This window comes from Crocuta crocuta, unplaced genomic scaffold, assembly GCF_008692635.1.
Source record: "Crocuta crocuta isolate KB4526 unplaced genomic scaffold, BGI_CrCroc_1.0 scaffold47, whole genome shotgun sequence".
Classification (NCBI taxonomy): Eukaryota; Metazoa; Chordata; class Mammalia; order Carnivora; family Hyaenidae; genus Crocuta; species Crocuta crocuta.
This window is the reverse complement of record NW_027531995.1, coordinates 899700-924706: the sequence shown is the minus strand read 5'-3', so window position 1 is coordinate 924706 and position 25007 is coordinate 899700. Positions and strand designations below refer to the sequence as shown.

The 25007-nt window shown below is 36.0% G+C and overlaps 1 protein-coding gene across 2 annotated transcripts in view; it reads right to left on the bottom strand.

Moving 5' to 3' along the window:
• IMMP2L (inner mitochondrial membrane peptidase subunit 2) overlaps positions 1-25007 on the bottom strand; it is an 855505-nt gene that overhangs the window by 774167 nt on the left and 56331 nt on the right. For both annotated transcript variants that reach the window (XM_077775070.1, XM_077775071.1), the window contains exon 4: positions 12242-12345. In XM_077775070.1, the coding sequence (XP_077631196.1) occupies positions 12242-12345 (104 nt within the window). The remainder of the gene's footprint in view (positions 1-12241; positions 12346-25007) is intronic.

Below are 25007 nucleotides of genomic sequence, written 5' to 3'. Positions count from 1 at the left end.
TTTTTTTTTTTTTTTTGCCAAATTTGAATCCATTCTGTTAATACATTTTTTTACCTTCCTTCAACTCAATTAACACACTGTCACGGTAACCAAAACTTTCCTATTATTTCTTCAAGTTCTTATTGCACTTTAAAGAATCTCTATGAGAATAATGAATTTTTAATAAACCTAAAATATTTTAATGATTCTCCTTTAATTCTATAACGAAATTTATGGGAGACATACTACTCACACTGAAATGTTTCCTACTGTTTAGTCATAATATTCTACAGCAACTTTTCAGCAGTCCAAAGACACAAATCTTTGCAATATACGTTATGACCTCTAAGAGCACAAGACGCCATATTATAATTATCATATCCATAGCCAAATCAAACTGAGCCAGCTTCTCTGTCAGCAATTTCAACATCCATACCATTTTTAATAAAGTGAAACTTATATTTGTGGTGCCTTCAGTAAATATTAACCTGACCTCTGAATGTGACTAAATCTGTCACTAGATTATGCAAGGAGTAATCTTTCATAATATGAGTCATTGAGGCTTCTCATTGGTGGAAATAAACAGTTAAAAAAAAAAAAAGGATTCCTGTTCCCTTCTTAGACAGCAATGTTATACTGAGCTCCAAAGCACAGATAAAGTTTGGTGGCTGCTGCTTTCAGCTCTTTCCCTTCCTTATCAGCCACAGCCATATTTCCTAGCAACCTCCCATCTCCTCTCACCAAAAGCAGTGCCTTTTTTTTTTTTTTTTATAAAAAGTAAAGAAAAATGGGAGGGTAACTACTGACTAGGATCAAATAAGGTGATGTTTAACTTTTGAGACTTCTTCCACATTTCCAGGATCTAAACTATGAAAAAGAATATGGACTCCCGTGTTTTTTTATAAGAACAAGTAGACAGAGCATTAACTGGTATGAAGCACATCTTAAACTAACAGAACAGAAATAACCAGAACAAGATGAACTATTAGAGTCTTAATAATGCAGCTCCCAGAATAAATTATAAGGAGTAAAGAAATGTAAGATTTCTACCACTTTCTTATTTTGAATGATTTTAAGCAAACAGGAAAGGATTTTGCCCTCATCCTCCTGTCAAACAGCCATATGCCAACTTTTAATTTCTCCAATTTCAAATAATTTCCACTGAAGACATAACCTTAATAAGCACAAATTCATTTGATGCCTTTGACCAAAAGAGCCTTGGTGTTCAAAGTCTCCTTATCCATTGTAAAACTTCTGTTTAATGTGCCAACATGGCTTCTTTCAAAAATTTCAAATCGGTTTTGACTCCAGCTTTAAAAGTATGCAAAAGTATGCATTTTTCTGATATTCCAAGTCATTGATTCTTATGTCCTGCTCCCTAAAACTATTGTCATATGATCTTAAAATGGAAGAGACCTTAGAGACCAATCAGTCCATACCTCTTATCATGGAGATGTTAAAACTGACCCAAAGAGTAATTAAGATAACTGGTCTGAGGTCACTCAGCCAGTTAACAGGTAATACAGCTGAACCAAGAGGCAAGAACTCCTGAATCTTTGTCCTAATATAGGGACATACAGGGTTGTTTCATGTAAAAGAAAATAACTTTTAATTAGTTAGACAAGTACCTAAATAAAATCAGTGTTTGCAAATGCTTACTAATCCTCTGTAAAAGTTAATTTCCTTATACATTTTAAGGTAGTAATAGCATTGTTTGTAACTTTTAATTGCTTAACACAATTTTCTACTAGCACTATAACAAATTTAAGAAAACTGAGGGGTTTGAAACAGCACCCATTCATTAACTCCCCATTCTCTAGGACAGAAGTCTGGCAGGTTTGGCTGGGTACTCTGCCTAGGGTCTCAGAAGGCCAAAATCAAGATGTCAGCTGCTCTGGGCCCTTATATGGAGAATGGGGGAAGAATCTATTTACAGGCTTGAAAGGCTGGTGGAAAAATTCCATCCTATGTGGTTATAGGACTGAGGTCCTGATTCCTTTGCTGGCCTTTGGCCAGAAGTTATTCTTAGCAACTACCGGCAGCAAGCTTTCCTCTGCTCAGGGCCCCTGAATCTTCAAAGCCAGCAACACTGCTGAGCCTTCTTCTGTTTGGATCTATCTGACTTCTTCTACTACATCTCCCTCACTTCAGCCTCTGCTTTTAAAAACTTACAGGAGAGGTGCCTGGATGGCTCAGTCGGTTAAGCATCTGACTTAAGGTCAGGTCATTAACTCATGGTTTGTGAGTTCAAGTCCCGCCTAGAACCCGCCTGGAGCCTACTTTGGATTCTGTGTTGCCCTCATTCTCTGTTCCCTCTCCACTTGCACTCTCTCTCCTCTTAAAAATAAATAAAGATTTTTTTTTAAATCACTCAATGTGATTAAATTGGGCCCACCTGAATGATCCAGGACAACCTCATTATTTTAAGGACAGCTGAAGGTCAACCTTAATTGCATCTGCAAAGTCCCTTTGGCAATGCAAGGTCACATGCTCATGGGCATGCTATCCCATCATATTCACTGTCCTGAGGATTAAGGTATAGAACCTTCTCAGAGACCACTGAGATTCACTGCCTACTATACTTAGCACCCATTTTATTAATGTAAACGTAAGGAAACGTGGCTGTTTTTTAACAGATCCATATTGTTCAAATGTTAACATAGATGTAACTTTTCACCCCCTAACATTACTGTTTCAAGTAATTGCTGAAATCAGCCTTGTTCATGTCCAATGCTGACCCCTGTATGAATCACTAGGCCAGCTTCATAAAGATGTGACCAGCACAGTCACACATGAGTCTGAGCTCAGACCACATGCTGGGCGCTTAATGCTTTGCAGCTGCCATCTTAAAGTCCTTATTACCCTGAAGTTGTCTTAGAAGTGAAGTCCAGGGGCGCCTGGGTGGCTTAGTTGGTTAAGCATCCAACTTCAGCCTAGGTCATGATCTCACTGTTCCTGAGTTCAAGCCCCACATTGTGCTCTGTGCTTACAGCTCAGAGCCTGGAGCCTGACTTGGATTCTGTCTCCCTCTCTCTCTGCCCCTCCCCCACTCACATTCTGTCTCTCCCTCTCTCTCTCAAAAGTAAATAAACATTTAAAAAATTTTTAAAACAAAGAAGTGAAGTCCAATAGGGCAATGAAGCATGTGTTAGTGGGTTACTGTCTGAAAAGAAGTATATTTCCCTGTCATTTTTGAAAAATAATACCAATAGGTACAAAATTCTAGGCTGGATTTTTTTTTTCCTTTAGAACATTATAGACATCATTCGGTTATCTCCCATCTCCCATTGGTTAAAAAGCTAACTATCTTTTCGCATCTTTGTATATAATATGTCTTTTTTTCCCTCTTTTCAAGATTTTTTTCTTTTTCTTTGGATTTCAGTGGTTTCACCACCATGTGCCTGAAATATGATTTTTCATTGTAATTATCCTAACGGGCTTTATAGTGCTTCTTGATTCTGCACATTGATATCTTTCATAAGTTCTGGAGAACACTTTGTCTTTATTCAGATACTGCTTCTTTCTCCCCATTCTATCTCCTCCTCTTCTGCTACTCCAATCAGATGGAGGTCAGCCTTTTTCACTACCTGCTATGTATACTTTTTGCACAATGCACTGTATGTTGCAATGTTCTATTCCTCCATAGTCAAGTCTACACACTTTCTTTTTTTTTTAATTTTTTTTTAAATGTTTTATTTATTTCTAGGAGAGAGATAGAGACAGCGTGAGCAGGGGAGGGTCAGAGAGAGGGGATCACAGACTGAAACAGGCTCCAGGCTCTGAGCTGGCAGTCAGCACAGAGCCCGACACTGGGCTCGAACCCACAAACCGCGAGATCATGACCTAAGCGAAAGTCGGACGCTTAACCAACTAAGCCACCCAGGCGCCCCAAGTCTACACACTTTCTAAGTGACTTTCACCCTGGTCATAAATCCTCTCCACAGCTATATCTAATTTGCTATCAAACTCATCAATTGAGTTCTTGTCTTCAGGTATATTAGTTTACATTTCTAGAACTCCTTTTTATTTTTTTTTATAGAATCTGGTTCTTTGGTGTAATTATCCATCTTTTCATCAATTTTTAATATATTGATGATAATTATTTTCTAGACCATATCTGATCATTCCAACAGCTAGATCAGTATGAGATTGTTTCTACTGTTTATTGTTTTATTTTGTTTTTGTCTTGGTCCTGGCTTCTGATATGCATGGTGACTTTTTTATGTCACCAAGCACTAGGTACAAAAATGCCAAGCTAGGTACTAGAATGCCAAGCACTAGGTACAAAAATTTATAGAGACTCTGCATGATGTCTCTTGCTTCTAGCAAAGACAGACAGTTAAAGTAAAGGCAGACCACATTAAAATCAGGGTCGAGTTTATCAGAGGCTACTTCTCAATTTGTATCAATTATGGTTATTTCTAGTTCTCCCTTCTAGGATGTACACCCTTCAAGCGTCCCAGGTAAAAGTATGGAGTATTTTACTGGGGTTGTGACTTTTCCTCCTTGAACTCTGGTTTGACTCTCTAGCAGTGTAAAACTATCAAAATTCTGCTCAACTCACCATCTTGGCTGCCACTCTTAGGCTTCTCAGTCTCGTGGCCTGTGGAGCTTACAAAGTGACAAATAACTCAAAGTCAAAAGTGGCACTGAATACAAGGCACACCTCAATGTGTTTCTCTTCAGTGGATCTTTGCCTCTTGATAGAGCTATAATGCATGTCGATTTTTTTTAATGAAGCTTTTTCATGTTTCTCAGTAAGGGCCTTAGTTTGAAACGAACTAGTCTATCACAGATGAAAACGGAAATCAGATATTGATTGATCTTAACAGCCTATCTTTATACATGTATCTATATCTTTTTGGCTCCAGAAGTATTTAAAACAGGTTGACTCTACCTATGTAACAGTGTATTTTTCTGAGTTACATTTACTGCCTGAAACCTAAACTGTCTGCTTCTCCAAAATTCTAATTATTTCTCTGCTAGAATAATTATTTAAACTTATTATTCAAAATGCTTCTCCTTAACAGTTCAATCTAATTTCTTACATATAACATAAAATGTGTATTTGGGAGCTTCTTTATAAATGCTGTCCTGAACTTTTTTTTTTTTTTTTTAATAAAAGTCAACAGTGTTCTTAGATACTGGATTTTTTCACAGTAAAAATAAAAACAGCTACAAACATAAATGCCTACTATTTCATAGAATGTTGCTTGTATAACTTTGTTCTTTGACAATTCCTAGTCATCTCTAAAAGGATATAAGATTTATGAAATGGGCTGAGCAGAAGCTATGGATATATCCTATAGTTACATTACCATAAAATCTCGATAACTCAAAATTGAAATTTATGATCACTGAAACATTTGTAAGCAATAATTTGTCTCAGAACTAAGAAAATGTTTTATTCATAATTAAATGTGTAACAATTGTAGAGGCAGTTTATCCTACTCAAGAAAGCAAATTGATACCAAGGACTACCTTGAAGGCATTAACTTTTTGTTTGCCTATAAGTAGCAGTTACAAAGTCAGTTTAATCTATATCAAATGATAGCAATAATACTTACACTGTCTCATTTTTTAAAGTATCATTTGCAAATATGCTTAGTAATGAATGCCAACTACTATGAGTAATTGAAAGTGCCAAAAACTAAATCTCTCATCAAAATGAACTGCAACCTGGATTTCATTCTCTGCCATTTTTACAGTCAATTAATTAAAAGAAGCAGAAGGAGGAGAAGGAGAAGGGGAAGAAGAAGAAGGAGGAGGAGGAGGAGGAGGAGGAAGAAGGAGAGGAAAAAGAAAAGAAATTTAATCCTGCTTATAGAACCTTTCTTTAAGAGTCATGGTCTTGGGGCACCTGGGTGGCACAGTCAGTTGAGGATTTGACTTTGACTCAGGTCATAATCTCACAGTTCACAAGTTCAAGCCTCACACAGGACTCTGTGCTGACAGCTCAGAGCCTGGAGCCTGCTTTGGATTTTGTGTCTCCCTCTCTCTCTGCCCCACCCCCCACCTTGCTTGTGCTCTCTCTCTCTCAAAAATAAATGAACATTGTAAAAATTTTAATAAATAAATACAAATAAAAGTTGTGGTCTTTTTAAATTTGTGTTCCTGAAATATACAATATTACCTACAATACTCAGAAAAATATCTGGCTATCAACAAGCAAAAACAAGGAATGAATACAGATTTAGTAGATAAGCATCCACAATTATATTTTCCAGCTCAACAGATAACTGGCTTTTAATATAATTATGGGTCATTATACAGTATTATCATTGCTCTACACATTTGTTCAAAACATGAATTTGGTTTTTTAGCAGATTCCAATTAATTTACCTTCATGGATCAAGGGATCCTTAAAGATTTACAAGTACTCAAAACACAAAGGAACTAGCACCCTTCTTTTTTCTTCCCCCCAAAGGCTCTATTCTATTTCATCTATTTCCCTGGCTGAAATCTTCATAACTCTTTGCTAACATTCACTGCTAGAGGTGTAGCCACCACAGTGGCCATCTGTTCAAAGTGGCAATTACACAAAACAGCTGTAGAAACTGTATGTACACTGTAAGTTCATAATAATGTCTTATTTCTATTAATGAAGAAACTACATTTCATGAATAGCTATATCATAAATTTCATTACAGAAATAGGGATAAATGATAGATATAGAGATATTAGGGCCTGCTTGACTTCCTTGCTGAGAGTAAGTGTCCTCAACCAAACCACAACCACAGTATATGGAGGCTTTATAGCTTGAAGGTTAAAAACATAGGATTTGATGAGAGGCACTTCAAAACTTTGCTCTTCCACTGACTAACTGTATGTCCTTAAGCAAATTACTTAACCTCTCTATACTTCAGTATTCTCATCTATAAAATAGGAATAACAATAGTACTTACATGTGGAGGGTAGTTAAAATAAGAACTCAGTAAAAATACAGAACTCTTAGCACAGTGACTGGAAAATAACAAAGTCAATATGTATTAAAAACTGTAGTGGAGGTGCCTGGCTGGCTGAGTCAGTTGAGTATGTGGCTCTTGATCTTAGGGTTGTGACATCAAGCCCCACAGTGGGATTGGAACAATCAACAACAAACAAACAAACAAACCTGTTGTGGAGACCTTTTTGTTCTCTCTCTCCTAGATCTGCAGGTCTTTTTTCCTTTGTCTTTGGACCTGATCACCCCAATACTCTCACCAACACAAAGCATTCAGCTATATTTGTGAGTCTGCCTTTGCTTCATAGCAACTACCTTAGTATTTTTCCACCCGAGACTTTAGGATCTCACATGAGCTCACCTTAGACACACTGCAGGAAAGCAGAGTGCTTGACGGAAAAGGTTCAGACAGTGTTGACTGTCCAACAGAAACACAGTGTCACATGTGTAATTTTGAATGTTCTACTAGTTATGTTAAAAAAAAAAAAAGAAAAAGAAACAGGTTAAGTTAATCTTAATAAGGTATTTTTATTTGGCTGAAGATATCTAAAATATTATTGTTTTAACAAGTGGCAGTAACCACTTCAGCTGCTCAATAGCCACATTTACCTGCTATATGGGAGAGGACAGATTCAGAGTCAAGTGGACCTGGATTTGCCTTCTGGCTTTGATATTTTCTTGCTATTTACTTGGTAAACCTCATTTTCATTGTATTAAAAATAACTATCTCCAAATATTGTTATGAGAATTCAGTAAAAATGGCATACACAAAGTACTTAGCACAATGCCTGATACATAGAGGTACTCATGAAATGAGAAATTCCCCACCCTAACCTTCTTACTCTAGAAGTGAACATGGGCTCCGTGTAGTACCATTCGCGATCTAGCCTGAGTTCCTTCTCTTCTATCTCTACTACAAATTTTAGCCTTTCTCCACCTAGATCTTCCTCCTGGCTTCCTAGCAGCAGCAAACGTGAGTGTGTGGACTTCCAGAAGCCATGGAGTCTCAGTCATTACCCAACTATGTGGTCCTAAGGAACCAATATGACTTACATGCCTGAAAGTTTCCTTGTCTGGCTGTCTAACCCACCTCCCCAGCTCTTATCACTGACACAGCTTCCCCAGCAACTGCCATCGACACAGTGCTTCTCCTGTGGAATATACGCTTATCTCAACGTTTCTAAAGGTACAGATTTCCCTATAAAATAACTGGCAAGATCCTTCCAAAGTGTCAAGTTCAAAAAAAAAAGAACAAATGAGGCAAATTAGGAACTATCAGATTCAAGGAGACTAGAGGGACATAAAAAATAAAAATGAAATATGGGATCCTGCATAGGATCTTGGCATAGAAAAAGGAGAAAATGGGTGAAACTCATATAAGGTGTGCAAACTAGTTAACAGTATTGTGTCAATGTCAACTTCCTCATCTCAATAATTGTACCATGGTAGTGTACAATGTTAATTTAAGGGAGTATAAGATGAATAGTCTGAGGATCTAATGGGTAACATGGAGACATACTATACATACTGTATAACTATATAACTGAACATACTGTATAACTGAAATTTGCTTAGAAAGTAGAACTTAAATCTTCTCACACACACACAAAAAAAGAAAATATGTAAGTTAACAATGTGTTAATTAATTCAGTGGGGGGAAATCCTATCACAGTGTGTGTGTGTGTGTGTGTGTGTGTGTGTGTGTGAAATCATCCCACTGTACACTTAAAACACCACAACTTTATTTGTCAATTATACCATCAATAAAGCTAAAAAAAAAAAAAGTTATATGGGAACTCTCTATACTACTTTTACAACCTTTCTTGAAGTCTACTATCATGTCAAAATAAAAAGTTAAAACACTTTTAAATATGATTATTTGAAACTTTATTATGAAAGAACCTCTGTCCTAATGGATTTGTTCATTGATAGATCACTGTAAATATGCTACTTATGTTAAGCCTATTGCAGTAAGGCCATCACACAGGTTAATGAAAAGTCAATTCCAAGGAACAGAAAATCCTCCTTAATCACCACTATTCATTTGCAAATCCACTAAGAGAGTATGATGTCACCTACATACACTCAGCAATACTCAGGACTTGATGACAGGAAATAATGTTTTATGTCACAAGTAATGTTATTAAATAAATATACCTTTTGATTTAACATTACTGAATGGCATGCTTAAACATTAGCTCCACTGAAACCAACTTTTCACAGAAAGAAAGTGACAGGAAAAGGTAAGGAAGAGATGCAGAGAAGCATCTTCTAGTATGTACCCCTCAGATCTTCCACACTGGGAACAGCCTTGGTCAGTGAGCTCTGAACAAAACCCCTTGCAATAGAAAAGAAAAGTCTGCTCTGCTACAGCATGTGTTTCTGTAACGTAAATGAGCTTATAGACCATAAGAAAGGGTTTCGGTGTAAAGCAGAAACTGCATTGGTTCATATGTAATCTTTTCCCAGATCATTAATGAGCTGCTTCGTTAATAATAGCAACTGAAGGCTAAGCATTCTAATGGCAGTAAGCCAGGAATTATATTCAGTTCTTTTCGTAGAAATTACTATTGCAAGGTTAACCCTGATCTTTGTTTCAAAAATATAAATTAGTAAATACATACATAAATACGTAAACAAAGTAAGTCAGTTAGTCAGTAGGTAAGTAAGTAAGGCAAGGTAACACTGAACAAGGAACAGAAAATATATCTCTGGTATCAGTACACTCTATACAAAGCTTGCAAGCTTTTCTCTACTTGTAACTTCTGATGAAAATGTCCCTCTCTGCCCTTGTACCCTTCCATCAAGTCATCTTCACCCTTTTGGTTTTAAATAAATCCTGCATTTACTTCAGTGTTTATTTATTAAAAATGTCATGTCTTTTAAACAGTGCTAGCACTTTTACTGAATTGTTATTGTTTTCATTAGTGCTCTCGTTGCAAAGCTGCGTAAGCCCTACTACTTTATGAATTTGCAGCTGCAGTTTTCCAGAAATGCATATATTATCATTAAAATGCTGTATTTCCACATACACTAAATATATAAAATGCTGTCCCAAGATTCTTTAAAATATAAATTATCATACTACCTTGTTTCCAAAGATTATTTATATATCAGTGAAATGTGTTATATCAATTTGTAAACAAAATGACAAACTACATTTTATATTTAGCCCTAATTCAAATTTAGTCACCCATTTCTTATGAGTCACATACTTTTCAAATAGATAAAATGTTTCGATGTAGTAATGATAAGTAACATCTGAGTTAAAACCAGACTGACACATTTTATAAGAAAAGCAAATATCCAGTGTTGACATCAATTAAATATATATTAATGAACATAAATCAAACAAACATCAATCTTTCCAAATGAAGCAGTCTAGAAAATGTATACAAATATAAGGACATTTAGAAAGCATTTTTGCTCACAAAATTAAAAGGAAACTTTAAATAATGTATTTTATATAATATTACATCATGCTAAAAAGAATTCAGCAAAAGACTTTTTGTTTCTTTCTCAAGAAAAAATAACAATCATTACTTAATGATTATTTGTTGTTAAATAAATAATACCAATCACTAAGCATTCTTTCACACAAATGGCTTCTGCTAGCAATAAGCATTATGAAAAAAAATTTACGTTACTTGTACATGACAGAGATACAGCACATAATTAACTCATTAAAAATACAGTTCAACCAAAGTAACTATAATTTATTATATCAATCCCAATTCAAATATATTATTTTAAAATTAATTTATATAATAAATATCAATTAGTTTAATATTTACATAAGAGAATAGTATTCTCTTTTTCACATAGTCCACAATATGCTAGCATACTTTTATGGTCCCATGCAACTCTGAATTTCAAGGAGCCTTTTTTTTTTCCCATTACCTATTCAAATTTACTTGCTTAGAGATAGTCAGCATGTTTCTCACGGAAAAAAAAAAAAAACTGCACAATTGTCTGCTTATAGTGTGACCTCTTTCACTTGGGTGGGTATCCTCTCCATCACCGACTAAGTGAGAATGTAACCTTGTCAAACCAAAGGCAAAAGAATAATGAGCACACAACAGGCTAACCCAGCATGGAAAAGGTTGTTAAGGAGGTTGCAGAAAAAGTACCCTGAATGACAAAATAAAAGTATAGTCCAAAGAGCAGGTTAATATTAAAGAAAACTCTCAAGAACATGAGAAGCATTGAATCCCCATCCTTGGACGTCTGCCACATAAAAACTATGCCTGAATGTATTTATTTTATTAGTGACTAACCAGATTTAGTTAATATGTTTCCATATGAATCCTGGTGAAACAGGCTTGAAGGAGACACATTTATGAAACATCTATTTCCACTAACCTCTAGCCAAAGGTGAAGTATGAACAAGTAGATCACGTTTCGCTCTTACCACACAATTATAAATTCTCATCCAACAAAAAACAATTATTCCAATTTAAGAACTAGAAATATAAATTGGAAGTCTTCACCAAATGCCAAGATATTACTATCATTAAAATAAATGACAATATCTGCTACATTAATTGCTACTCCAGTGCACTGACTACCATAACAGAGAATCATATTAAAACATTTGTGTAAGTAGCTGAAATGAGAAGCAGGCAAGTTCTGAGTCTTCTCAGTGTGAATTTACTTTAAAAAAAAAAAAAACAACAAATCTCAAATCTAAACCATCCAAGCATGTACTGGGACTATGTATTATATCACTGTGTCAGTTATACACACTTTGACATTCTTTTTCTACATTAAGATGGAATGAAATTTTTGTTCCTGACCAGTCATAATACTTTAGCAGAGAAACAGTGCCACCTTTTGGTCCCAAACAAAAGCCTCCAGTCTCCTAATCTTCCAAATTGTCTTATTTCCATTCAATTACTGACATATAAAAATGTCACTGAATTTCATGTCACAGTTATCATCTTCTAGAAATATTGTGTACCCACACAAACTAATAAAGATAAGAGTAATAAAAAAGTTGCTTCCAAGACGCAAAATTTCAAAATACTCCAACTGACCCCAAATATAAGTACTCTAGATCAACAATATAATTTCTTACCAACATTTCATTAAAGATATTTTCCCAAATTCACGTATGTCAATCTACTGATATATTTTAGATATAAAAGAAAAATCCTTTTATAAAGCATTGTTTCATTTCAAAAATGATTTTTAAAAATATATTACATTTAAAATGTACCTATTAATTTAATAATTGGCAATGATACTCACAGCAAATTACCAGCTAAATAAGACAATCATAAATAATTTTATATACAAATATGTTTCTGATTTACTTACACCAATGACACAATGTCACCACGTTGTACTTCAAAATTCCTCACTTTCCAGTGGTTCAAGAGTACCACATCAGATGATTGGCTCCCCCCAGGATTCAAAGAAGGCTAAAAAATAAGGAGAAAGAGACACATCTATCATTTGTATTTTTCAATCTTCATGGTTCCTTGCACTTCATAGCTCTAGTGCCGTGCAATAAAACATTTCTAATATAGTAGCTTTCAATAAATTGCTGTTCTAAAGTAACTGCCAATGATGAGTTCTCAAAAAGACTCATCAGTATTCTTCACAGGTGAACCTGGGGGGGAAATACATTACCAATACTTATTTGAAAGGAAAATGTGCTAGATATTCAAATCTTTCCTAAGCTCCCGTAAAGAAGTATGAAAAGCTTTAAAAAGGATTTAAAAAAAAAATGAGGAAGAAGTGAATCAAACCTCCCAACAGAATATTCAGATGGGATCTAATTCCACAGTAGTGCACATCACTGTTCCATTTGTGGAAAAGAAATTATCTCCAATCAACCAGGAAAACACCCACATGAAGAAAAGAAGGGAGCAGAAGAAACAGGGAATGGGACAATCATGGAAGATGTGGGAATTTCCCACTCTGATCTCTCCTTTCTAAACACAACAAGGAGTAAGGGTCCTGGTCCCAGTTTAAACCTAATAAGTGACCTTCATCCTAGGATTCAGATGAGTCGAGATGTGCCTGAGGATTGATAGGGCAAAAATCGAGACACATTTTGTAAGGAATTCATCTGAAGGTCAGGAACCGCCGAGGCATAAAAATTTGATTGAGGAACCATGAAGCCAGCAGGCCTGTCACTTGGACAGGGGTGCCGAAAAAGCCAGTGGATAACAAGTCTGAAACCTGAGGTGGGAATAGTGAAAATGAGAAAAGAAAAAGAAAAACTAGGCGAGCTTTCTCACCATAGACTCTCCAGGGTCTCTGAGGACGCCATGAGGGGAAACTGCAGTTTCTGCGCTGGTGGGCAAGGGGCCAAACAAACCAGAGCCGAGCCTCTCCGCTTTCACTGACAGCGGCAGCAAGAGGAGACGGAGCCACAGCATCCTCGGCCAGAGGCAGGAAGACCATGGATGCCAGACCACAGCCAGCTGCCAGAGCAGTTAGCAATTACACTCTTTTTCAATGATTCCTGAATTTGTAGATTTCTACAAAGCAGATGTGGGCAAAGCTGTGGGGGCAATTATCATGATCTTATTTTGGACTACCCAGGTTTTTTTTTTTGTGGCCAAAATATATTGGTTATTTTTGAAGATCTCAAACACTCCCACAGCTTCTACCAACTCCTTTATGTGATAATGCCTAAATATCTCTATCTTTAGTTTTGAATTCCGGCTACTCATTTCATTGGACTACCTTACGTAAAGCTCAACATGATTAAATGGATTTTGTCATGATTTCTTAGCAAAAAAGGTTTCCTTCCTTATTTTCTTACATCTTATTTACCTTTCCCCAGTCAACCAACTTAAAATCTTAGTTATCTTTTTACTTCTTATCTAACCGGTCGTCAAGCTAAGGAGGTTTTTTTATCTTCCTTCACAATATCTTTCATTTATGGTCCATCTTTTCTCTTTCCTCTCCGATCATCATACTTCAGGCACCAATGATCATGTAACTCACCATGTAACTATCCCAATCAGTCTTTCACCTCCAAGTCAGAAAGGAATAATTCCATTTCTTTCTAGCTAAATGATCGTGAGCAACTTACTTAACTTTATTATGCTTCAATTTCCTTACTAGTAAAGTGATGATAATTAGTAACTTACCTAATTAGTAATAATACACAATAATAGCCATTACTCCACCGAGTGCTTATCACGTACACTGTTCTATTAATAAGAGCCAGACATACTGAATGCAAGGCACTGTTCTAAGAGCTTACAAATTTTAACTTACTTGGTGAAATCATTCACTCAAGGTTTATAGAACAGTTCTTGACCCATAGTCAAGCTCTTAGTAATCCCTATTACTGGTAATACTACATCACAAAATTTTTTTTTAATTTTTTTATAATGTTTTTTATTTGTTTCTGAGAGAGAGAGACAGCATGAGCAGGGGAGGGTCAGAGAGAGAGAGGGACACACAGAATCTGAAACAGGCTCCAGGCTCTGAGGTAGCTGTCAGCACAGAGCCCGATGCAGGGCTCAAACCCACAAACCATGAGCATGACCTAAGCTGAAGTTGGACACTTAACCGACTGAGCCACCCAGGTGCCCCTACATCACAAAATTTTAATGATAGATAGTTTTGTATCCTTTCCCAGGTTCGTCCTCTGGTTCTACCCATAATAAGGAACAGAGCTGATATAGTAGGATGAATCCAAGGGGCTTTTTTGGGCCATGTGCTAGGGAATGCTTTTGCTATCACACAGTTAGATTAAAAATTCAGCTTTTCTGGGGCACCTGGGTGGCTCAGTCAGTTGACCTCCCAGCTCTTGATTTCGCCTCAGGTCATGATCTCAGGGTTTGTGAGCACAAGCCTTGCATTGGGCTCTGTGCTATCAGCACAGATTGGGATTCTTGGGATTCTCTCTCTCTCTCTCTCTCTCTCTCTCTGTCTCCCCCAAACCCCCGCTCATGCATGATGTTCACTCTCTCAAAAATAAATAAATGAACTTAAAAAAAAGTCATCTTCCATAGGAGTTCATTCTCTCTCCTTCATATTTTCTGTCTTTGAGTTTAGTATCCTGCAAGTCTCTTTCCCTTATTTCTTTGTATTCTTCCTCCTATACAACTGATGTAATAAAGGTGGCCTAGGGCACACCATTTGAACCACAAAGAAAAAAACCTCCTTCCCACTGCATTTTCACCAAGTTTGTTTCTTTTTCTTACCATCAAATTAGTGAAGAACAAAGGTGATTTAGTAATTTCTAACTGCTCTTCCTCAGTCCCTTTTATTGGTGTTTTTCAAAAGTTTGTGACCACTGTTCATAATGAGAAATGTGTTTTAGACACATGAACAAATATATACTTCTGAACAAAATTCACCAAAATAGTAATTACCTTTACTACATATACTCTGATATTTTTTATTCTCTCCTAATCTGTTTTTAAAATTCTATCTGTAACAAACCATATTAAGTTCACATCCACAACCTTGATTTTACAACCTACTAATAAATTACCATCCACAGCACAAAAATCATAGCTTTAGACAATTCTTCTTCAACCATTATGCCATGAAGTTTGCATTTTTCCAGAATTCTACTTTTAGCTCATTCATTACTGTTTTTAAATTTTCCTTGAAAAATCTAATCAATATTCTCAGTTGCAAATATCACCCATATACCAATGACTCCTAAATGCATAGTCATAAATCACTTCTTTCTCTGTACTCAATTCATAGCGCTTCACACTACAACACTTAACATATTGTCATTTTTGTTTACCTGACTCTACAACAAAGTAGGAAGTACCTTTTACCCTCAGTTAGATTTATGCTCCAACACCAACTACTTTTCTATGATTCTAGCACAGGAGATTCTAAGTGATTGCTGGGAATCTCATCTGATCAAGTCATTCTTCTACTTTAAATCCTTCACTAACTTCCCAACACTACCAACATGACTGGCTTCAAGATCAAAATCAAGACACACATGATCTGCAGGACCCATTCAATCCCCACCTGTGTAGTTCTCACAGATTAAATTAAACCATAAGAGGGTTATTCACTGACACTTTCAAGGCATCATATAAGCAAATATTTCTGCCCCCAATGTTGCCCCCTCTTTTCACTTTCTGCCATCTGGTTAACTCATACTAAAAACAATATTTGAGCCTCATGAGGCAATCTCACAGGGATTCTTTCCTAATAATCCTCATTTCTCCTTCTCCCCTTTTCCATCTTCAGTCTCCATCAGGTATTCAAAACTTTCAAGTTCCTCATCACAACCTGTGATCATATCTATCACAGTGTATTTAAATGTGGTTTGTAACTATTGACTTGTCTCTCTTCCCAAACGTCTATAAAGCATTTTAAGAATAGAAGTCCCCTATGACCCAGCAATAGCACTGCTAGGAATTTACCCAAGGGATACAGAAGTGCTGATGCATAGGAGCACATGTACCCCAATGTTCATAGCAGCACGCTCCACAATAGCTAAAACATGGAAAGAGCCTAAGTGTCCATCAACAGATGAATGGATCAAGAAGATGTGGTTTATCTATACCATGGAATACTACATGGCAATGAGAAACAATGAAATCTGGCCATGTGTAGCAACATGGATGGACCTTGAGGGTGTTATGCTGAGCGAAATAAGTCAGGCAGAGAAGGACAAATATCATATGTTTGCACGTATAGGAGGATTAGGAGGAACTTGACAGAGGAACAAGGGGGAGAAGAAGGGGGGAAATGGTGGGGGAAAGGGAGAGAGGCAAACCATGAGAGACTCTTGAATGCTGACAAAAACTGAGGACTGATGGATGTGGGGGGGAGGAGGGATGGGCATGGAGGAGGGCACTTGTGGGGATGAGCACTGAGTGTTATGTGGAAATTAATTTGACAATAAACTATTTGTAAAAAAAAAAAAAAAAAGAATATGTTGTTTCTTATGTCTGTGTTCTTAACAGCCAGGCACATAAGGTGATTAATAATTTTCAGTGGAAAAAATAAAAAATATCAATTAATTAAATTCCTAAAAACTTCCCCCAAGTTAACATGCCCAGAAGAGAGATCATATTCTGCTTCAGCTCCCAGTTATACTTCTGCATTCCCCTCTTTAGTTAACGGTATCACCATTCACCCTGTTCCCCACACTAAAATACTGTTGAGTCAACCTCAATTTCATACTCTCCTTGGGTTCTCCCATCATCTGATTGTCCTTCTGCGCAGAATACCTTTACCCTACTTGGAAAATTCTACTGATCTCTCAAAGCACAGCTTGGATGGTGACTTTTCTCGGCGATATCTTTTAAAAAAACAAACCTGGGGGCACCTGGGTGGCTCAGTCAGTTAAGCGTCTGACTTTGGCTCAGGTCGTGATCTCACGGTCTGTGGGTTTGAGCCCCATGTCAGGCTCTGTGCTGACGGCTAGCTCAGAGCCTGGAGCCTGTTTTAGATTCTGTGTCTCCCTCTGTCTCTGATCCCTCCCCTGTTCATGCTGTCTCTCTCTCTCACTCTCAGAAATAAATAAAACATTAAAAATTTAAAAAAAAACACCTGAAGTTTCCTTGTAGAAGTCAGGAAATTTACAACCTGGTGCTCCAAGGCCAAGGACAAAAGAATCCCCATTGACTCAAATCTTGACACTTGGTTTCATCTTTCCCTCAGAGAATCACTCATCAACCAGCTTTTCCAACTCCAATTGTTAGAACCAAATGTAATGAGTTATAAACAAAGATTTATGCAGGGGGGAAAATCCCAGAAGGAAACATGTCTAATTTCAAACAGTAAAATATTAGAATCATCAGTCAACACCTAGAAGACCCTATCTGATTTTATAAAGGAAACAATAGAATTTACTTTTATCTTTCCTCCCCTCTACAAGCTTAAGTTTAATCTTGCTCCCTTAACTATTTAGGTTACCGTTAATGATAGTTCTTAAAACCCGGTTATAGGTATCTGCCTACACATGACTCTTGCACTCAACTGTAAGCTTTTCAATTGTAGAAATCAGGTATCACACCCATGTTCGTATGCCCAAAAGAAGGGCTGGAAAATAGTATTTCTATATTTTAAAGTTTAAAAGATTTTTTAAAAATTAAAACATATTTAAATAAGATGGCTCCTAAGCAATGTATATTATCTAAACAATGTATATATTTCTTTCAATGAAAACATACTCTAGATAAGTATGGTAAGAAATCTTTTGCGTCTCAAGTTAGGCAATTTAAGCATTGAGTAAAGTTGAACACTGCTTTGTTATTATCCATAATGAAATAATGTTAACATAATATTCATTATGTGAAATAGAATAAAACAGAATAAAATTTTCACCACAGAATAAAATTATTTCTTTACTGATCATTTATAAATATGAATAACCACTTATCATAAAGAAAAATTTTCTTAAATGACAAACTGTTCTACAGTACAGCACTATAACAACCATAACTCTTTGTACTTCAATTTAAAAATTTATTAAAAAGAAAAAAAAAACACTTCAGTTCCTGAGTTTTCTAAAACAACTTTTGAGAAGAAAAATAATGCACTAACTTCAAAATGAAAAATTTATATGAAAATGAAGAAAATCTCATCTGGATAATGCTGCTTCAGAAAAATTAGTAAGTCATGTTATTACTTAGAAATTGTACATCTCATTTCCTTGTGGGAATGCCAGTTTATGCTTCAGACAGAGCAAGTAATCTTGTCAAATCAAAGAAGTTATACACATGAAATCTAAATTAAAAGTCATAAACTTTCAGAAACTGATGTAACCAGAGTCTATATTTTCTTGTCATGCTGTTAATACCTTAAATCCTAGATTCCTGGAGACTACATCAAAACTATACCAAGTTAAAATAATAAAGTTTTTGAAGTAAGAAACCACAGAGAATGTTTAATTTAGGAATTTCTACCTCCATTTCAAAATGTGTAACTGTGTTAGATGTTCCTGCTAGGAGTCAAAGAGATTTCCAGTTGTAAGGGGAAAAACACTTGATTATCATTGGACTTACCGACAAAGAACAAAAAAAAGAAAAAACAAAAAACCCACAGCTGCTCTGTCCATCTTTTTCTTCAGTGCCTTGCATCTTCAAACTCAACCTATTCATGGACTTCTACCATGGAACACTAAGGTTGAACATCAACATCTTAGAGAGGTCTTTTGGATAGCCCTTGCTCTAAAGATAGAAAACTGTGGTCACATATGGCATCATTTCTGCATTATACAGATTGCCTGAAACAAATCATTTAATCTTTCTATGCCTCATTCCTACATCTATAAAATGGGGATTGCACTACCCCGTACATCATAGGGTTGTTACAAGAAATAAGTGAGAGTGTCACAAAATGTTAATACAACGCATGATACAGATTAAACAGTCAACAAATTAAGATGATATAGATGGGGGGTGCCTGGGTGGCTCAGTCAGTTAAGTATCTGACTTTGGCTCAGGTCATGATCTCACAGTTTGAGCCCCATGTTGGGCTCTGTGCTGATAGCTCAGAACCTGGAGCCTGCTTCAGATTCTGTGTCTCCCTCTCTGCCCTCCCCCACTCACGCTCTGTCTCTCTCTCTCTCTGTCTCTCAAAAATAAATTAAAATGTTAAAAAAAAATTAAATTAAAAAAAGACGATAAAGATGGTGCTAGCAACAACAGAACAACAACAACAAATCAATTTCAGTACTCAAGATAAGATTAAGCCTTTACATGTTGCTCTGAATGTTTTTCCTTTTAAATACTAAACTGGAAGTCTTCAGGCTGAAAATTCAACTCCTTATTTCTAAAATCTCAATGGATTATTTCTTCATTTCCTTTAAGCAAGTAAAGCCAATGCTTTGATTTTGGATGTCAGTTGTTCTGCTTTCAGGAATTAATCCTCCCAAACTTCAATATGTACAACTATTTAGTTAAAAATATTTTCTATAAAAACATTGTTTTAAATTATCATTTTAAAACATACACATATATACATGCAAATATAAAAAGATATACATTGAAAATCTAAGTCATTAACTCTGATTGATGAGATTATGATTTCCTTTTCTTTCCTTTTTTTCTTGGGTGGGGGAGATTTTTGTAACATTAAAAAAGTTTATGGTGTGCTTTGCTTTGACCTAGGTATTATGTCATTCATTCTAAGAAAGATAATGTAAGTCAGCAGATTTCAACAGATGTTAATAAATTATGCTAAAGCTAGAAATAGCAGATTTCAAACGTGATTTTGGAATAAGCACACCACAGCAGTTGGGCTTTAATGCTATCTCTGATCAAAGACTATGCTGAAGGATTTTTATTCCTCCTACAAACAAATATTATTGTCAAGGTATCCTAAATTCTCAGCTTGTGTCTAAGTTCAAACCATATGACAGTTTTGGGGGAATTTATGTCTTGGTTTAGAAAAATAAAACTCCCCTAGAGAACTGAACAGAGACATGATAGATCTCTTACCTTGTAAGATTTAGCCACTGCCATCAATCAGTAAATGATATTATTCTGATTTTGATTTCTTCTATGAATTTCTTATTCATGTTTTCACATATATTTTAATTAAAATAAAAAACAAATTCACAGCCTATAATTCACTACCTATTGTCTACCTACAAAGCTGATTTTAACCTAATTTCTCCAGTTTTTTGAACCCCTTCAGGCCTATAAAGAGCACCATCCACCTAGCTATATACATCTAAAAATGTTTGAATATTAAATATTATGCTTTCAGTGAGATGGTCTCCAGTGGCAGTCATGAGAAACCAACAGTAGCCCTCAGATTTCTTTTGAAGAGAAATGATGATTTCTTTTTTTAAACTGCAATGCTGGCCAAGAAGCATGAAGTACAGTTAAAATAAATATGTATTCTGATTATAGACTTATTATTACTATGAGAAGGCACACATTTGAAAGAATGTGGATAAAATGGTCTAAAATGTCATCTCCCTTCCCTTGCTATTGAGGCTTCTAGAGCCCCTGGATTTGTCTCACTAGGTGTACAAAATAAAACAGACTGGAACGGTACCCAAATCTGCATGAAGATTTAAAAGTTAGAAATGAACCAGTCCTTTCAGTTAAAGGATACCTATTATCCCTACTCCTTACTACTTGACCCCTTTCAATGGCCAACCATCTAATTCAAAAATTATTCAAACTTCTGTCCTTAGAGCCCTTAACCTGACAAGGGTATAAAACCTAGGGTCACATAGACATTACACTTGAGTGCTAAAAGGAGCAAATGCAAGTCATCAAGCATCTCAGGAAATTTATACTTATTAAACCCTGGTTCCATCCAACACTGTATTAATAGGTACAGAATGATGGGCTCTCCATGCCTGCTCCAGCTTCCAGGGGCTCCCCCGCAGAAACAGCTGCCAATATCATGAAGTTCCCATTAGAAACTCCTCCTTACAGAGTCATTTTAGAGCTCTAGCCTAGACCAGTCACCCCACCTGGACCAAACAGTCCTGGCAGCCTCTTTCAGCTCACATGTGGAGACTCCGGATAGGTCCTACATGAGCTGGGAAAGAGAGAGATTTTCCACATGTCCAACTTAAAGAACAACAGGGAGAGAGAAAAGAAAAAAGAAAAAAAAAAAAAAAACAGGGATGCTTTTGTGAAGGATGTGAAGCTACAAAAATTCATTCGTGCTTTCTTTCACATGTTCAATCCTTCATCCCTGAAAAACTACTGACTTCCAACTCTGCCAGGTACTGGGCTAGACAATATGATTCTTCATCCTTGCAAATCCAGATATGGACCTAGTCACATTTTATTCAGGGATCTGAGAGTCTTTTTAAAAGCTAACATCCTAGTTGCATACTCTTTTTTAGAGACATACAGTTCTTCAGCATTCCCCACTTAAAACTCAAGTGAATATTTTCTTCCTCTTTCTGTTTTTACTGCATAATATTGCATCCACATAAAAGTAACCTATATCTCTGTAGATACTACACTTCTTATTTTTTCTTTAAAAACCAGGCCCTTAAAGCTCTATTAATACAATTTTAAAATTGACATACACCATATTAATTTTACTTGGATGTATAGTGAGTTGCTACTTTTTCATTCTCCTAACCTCTCAATATATTACCTACATACTATAGAGTGATACATCACAATTTTACAGGCATTCTCTTATATTGCTTGTACAAATAAAAATCTTTACAAACTATCTAAAAGGTAATTTGCCAAAATGTATCTAAAGTCTTTAAAGTGGTCTTATCCTTAGACCTGGAAATGTCAAGTTTAGAAAATTATCCTAAGGAAATGGGAAAATATACATATATATATGTTTATATATATTATTATATATATCATCATATATTATTTATAATAGGTGAAAATTGAGTTAATCTTAGTACCAAGAGAAAACATTAAATGGTTAAATGATATGGTATAGGGATACTAAAGGACACTAAAAATCATACTGCAAATGTATGGCCAACTAATCTTCAACAAAGTAGGAAAGAGTATCCAATGGAAAAAAGAGTCTCTTTAGCAAGTGGTGCTGGGAGAACTGGACAGCAACATGCAGAAGAATGAAACTGGACCACTTTCTGACACCATACACACAAAAATAAATTCAAAATAGATGAAAGACCTAAATGTGAGACAGGAAACCATCAAAATCCTAGAGGAGAAAACAGGCAACAACCTCTTTGACCTTGGCACAACAACTTTACTTGGCATGTCTCTGAAGGCAAGAGAAATAAAAGCAATTATGAACTACTGGGACCTCATCAAGGTAAAAATCTTCTACACTGCAAAGGAAATAATCAACAAAACTAAAAGGCATCTGATGGAATGGGAGAAGATATTTGCAAATGACATATCAGATAAAGGATTAGTATCAAAAATCTATAAAGAACTCACCAAACTCCAAACCTGAAAAACAATAACCCAGGGAAGAAATGGGCAGAAGACATGAATAGACATTTTCCAAAGAAAACATCCAGATAGCTAGGAGACACATGAAAAGATGCTCAACATGGCTCATTATCAGGGAAATACAAATCAAAACCACATTGAGATACCACCTCACACCGGTCAGAGTGGCTAAAATTAACAACACAGGAAACAACAGGTGTTGGGGAGGATGTGGAGAAACGGGAACTCTCTTGCACTGTTGGTGGAATGCACACTGATGTTGCCACTCTGTAAAACAGTATGAAGTTTCCTCAAAAAATTAAAAATTGAGTTACCCTACGACCCAGCAACAGCATTACTAGGAATTTATCCAAAGGATACAGAAGTTCTGATTCATAAGGGCACATGTAACCCAATGTTTATAGCAACACTATCAGCAATAACCAAATTATGGAAAGAGCCCAAGTGTCCATCAACTGATGAGTGGATAAAGAAGATGCGACATATATATATATATATACAATGGAATACTCTTCAGCAATTAAAATCTTGACATTTGCAACAATGTGGATGGAACTAGAGGGTATTATGCTGAGTGAAATAAGTCAATCAGAGAAAGACAGATACCGTGTTTTCACTCATATGTGGAATTTGAGACACTTAACAGAAGACCATGGGGGAAGGGAAGGGAAAAAAGACCATTATAAACAGAGTAGGAGGCAAACCATAAGAGACTCTTAAACACAGAGAACAAACTGAAGGTTGATGGGGTAGGGAGTTGGGGGTAGGGAAAATGGGTGATGGGCATTGAGGAGGGCACTTGCTGGGATGAGCACTGGATGTTGTATGTAAGTGATGACTCGCGGGAATCTACTCCCGAGGTCAAAAGTATACTGTATACACTGTATGTTAGCTAACTTGACAATAAATTATATTTTTAAAAAATCATACTGTCAAAAATTTTTAAAGATACATAGATGTGTTTGGTAAAATAAATTAGGTGAAAATGTCATAAATTCAAAAAACAACAAATTAGTGTGATCCAATATACAGAAAGAAGGGAGGGGGGAGGGAGAAAGGAAGGGAGATTGTACAGAAAAGAATAATAGGAATTTATAATGGTTCAGAAATGCAAACTTTGAAGTTAAAAGCCTGGGCTTAAGTCTGTATAATTTTCTTCGAGAGTTTCTTAAAGTTTGTTTCCCTCTCTTTCTCTTTTTCCCTCTCCCATATATTCATCTGTTTTGTTTCTTAAATTCCACATATGAGTAAAATCATATAGTATTTGTCTTTCTCTGACTGACTTATTTAACTTAGCATAATACATTCTAACTCCATTCATCTCATTGCAAATGGTAAGATTTCATTCTTTTTGATGGCTAATATTCCATTATATATCTATACCCTGTCTTCTTTACCCATTTATCAGTCGGTGGACATTTGGGCTCTCAATAGTTTGGCTGTTGCTGGTAATGCTGCTATAAACATTGGGGTGCATGTACTCCTGCAAGTCTGTGTTTTGTATCCTTTGGGTAAATAACTAGTTGTGCTATTGCTGGATCATAGGGTACTTCTACTTTTAACTTTTTGAGGAACCTGCATACTGTTTTCCAGAGAGGCTACAGCAGTTTGTATTCCCACCAACAGTGCAAGAGACTTCTCCTTTCTCCACATCCTCCCCAACACCTGTTGTTTCCTGGGTTGTTAATTTTAGCCATTCTGACAGGTGTGAGATGGTATCTCATCATGGTTTTGATTTGTATTTCCTTGATGATGAGCCATGTTGAGCATCTTCTCATGTGTCTCTCAGCTATTTGGATATTTTCTTTGGAAAATGTCTATTCATGTCTTCTGCTCATTTCTTTACTGAATTATTTGTTTTTTAGTTGTTTAGTTTGATAAATTTTTGATAGACTTTGGATACTAACTCTTTATCTGATATGTCACTTGCAAATATCTTCTCCCATTCCGTGGGCTACCTTTTATTTTGTTGATAGTTTCCTTTGCTGTGCAGAAGCTTTTTATCCTAATGAAGTCCCAACAGTTCATTTTTGTTTTTGCTTCCCTTGCCTCCGGCAATATGTCTAGTAAGAAGTCACTGAGGCCAAGGTCCAAGCAGTTGCTGTTTGTCTCTAGGATTTTGATGGTTTCCTTTTCACATTATGTCTTTCATCCATTTTGAATTTATTTTTGTGTATGATGTCAGAAAGTAGTCCAGTTTTATTCTTCTGCATTTTGCTGTCCAGTTTTCCCAGCACCATTTGTTGTTGTTGTTGTTT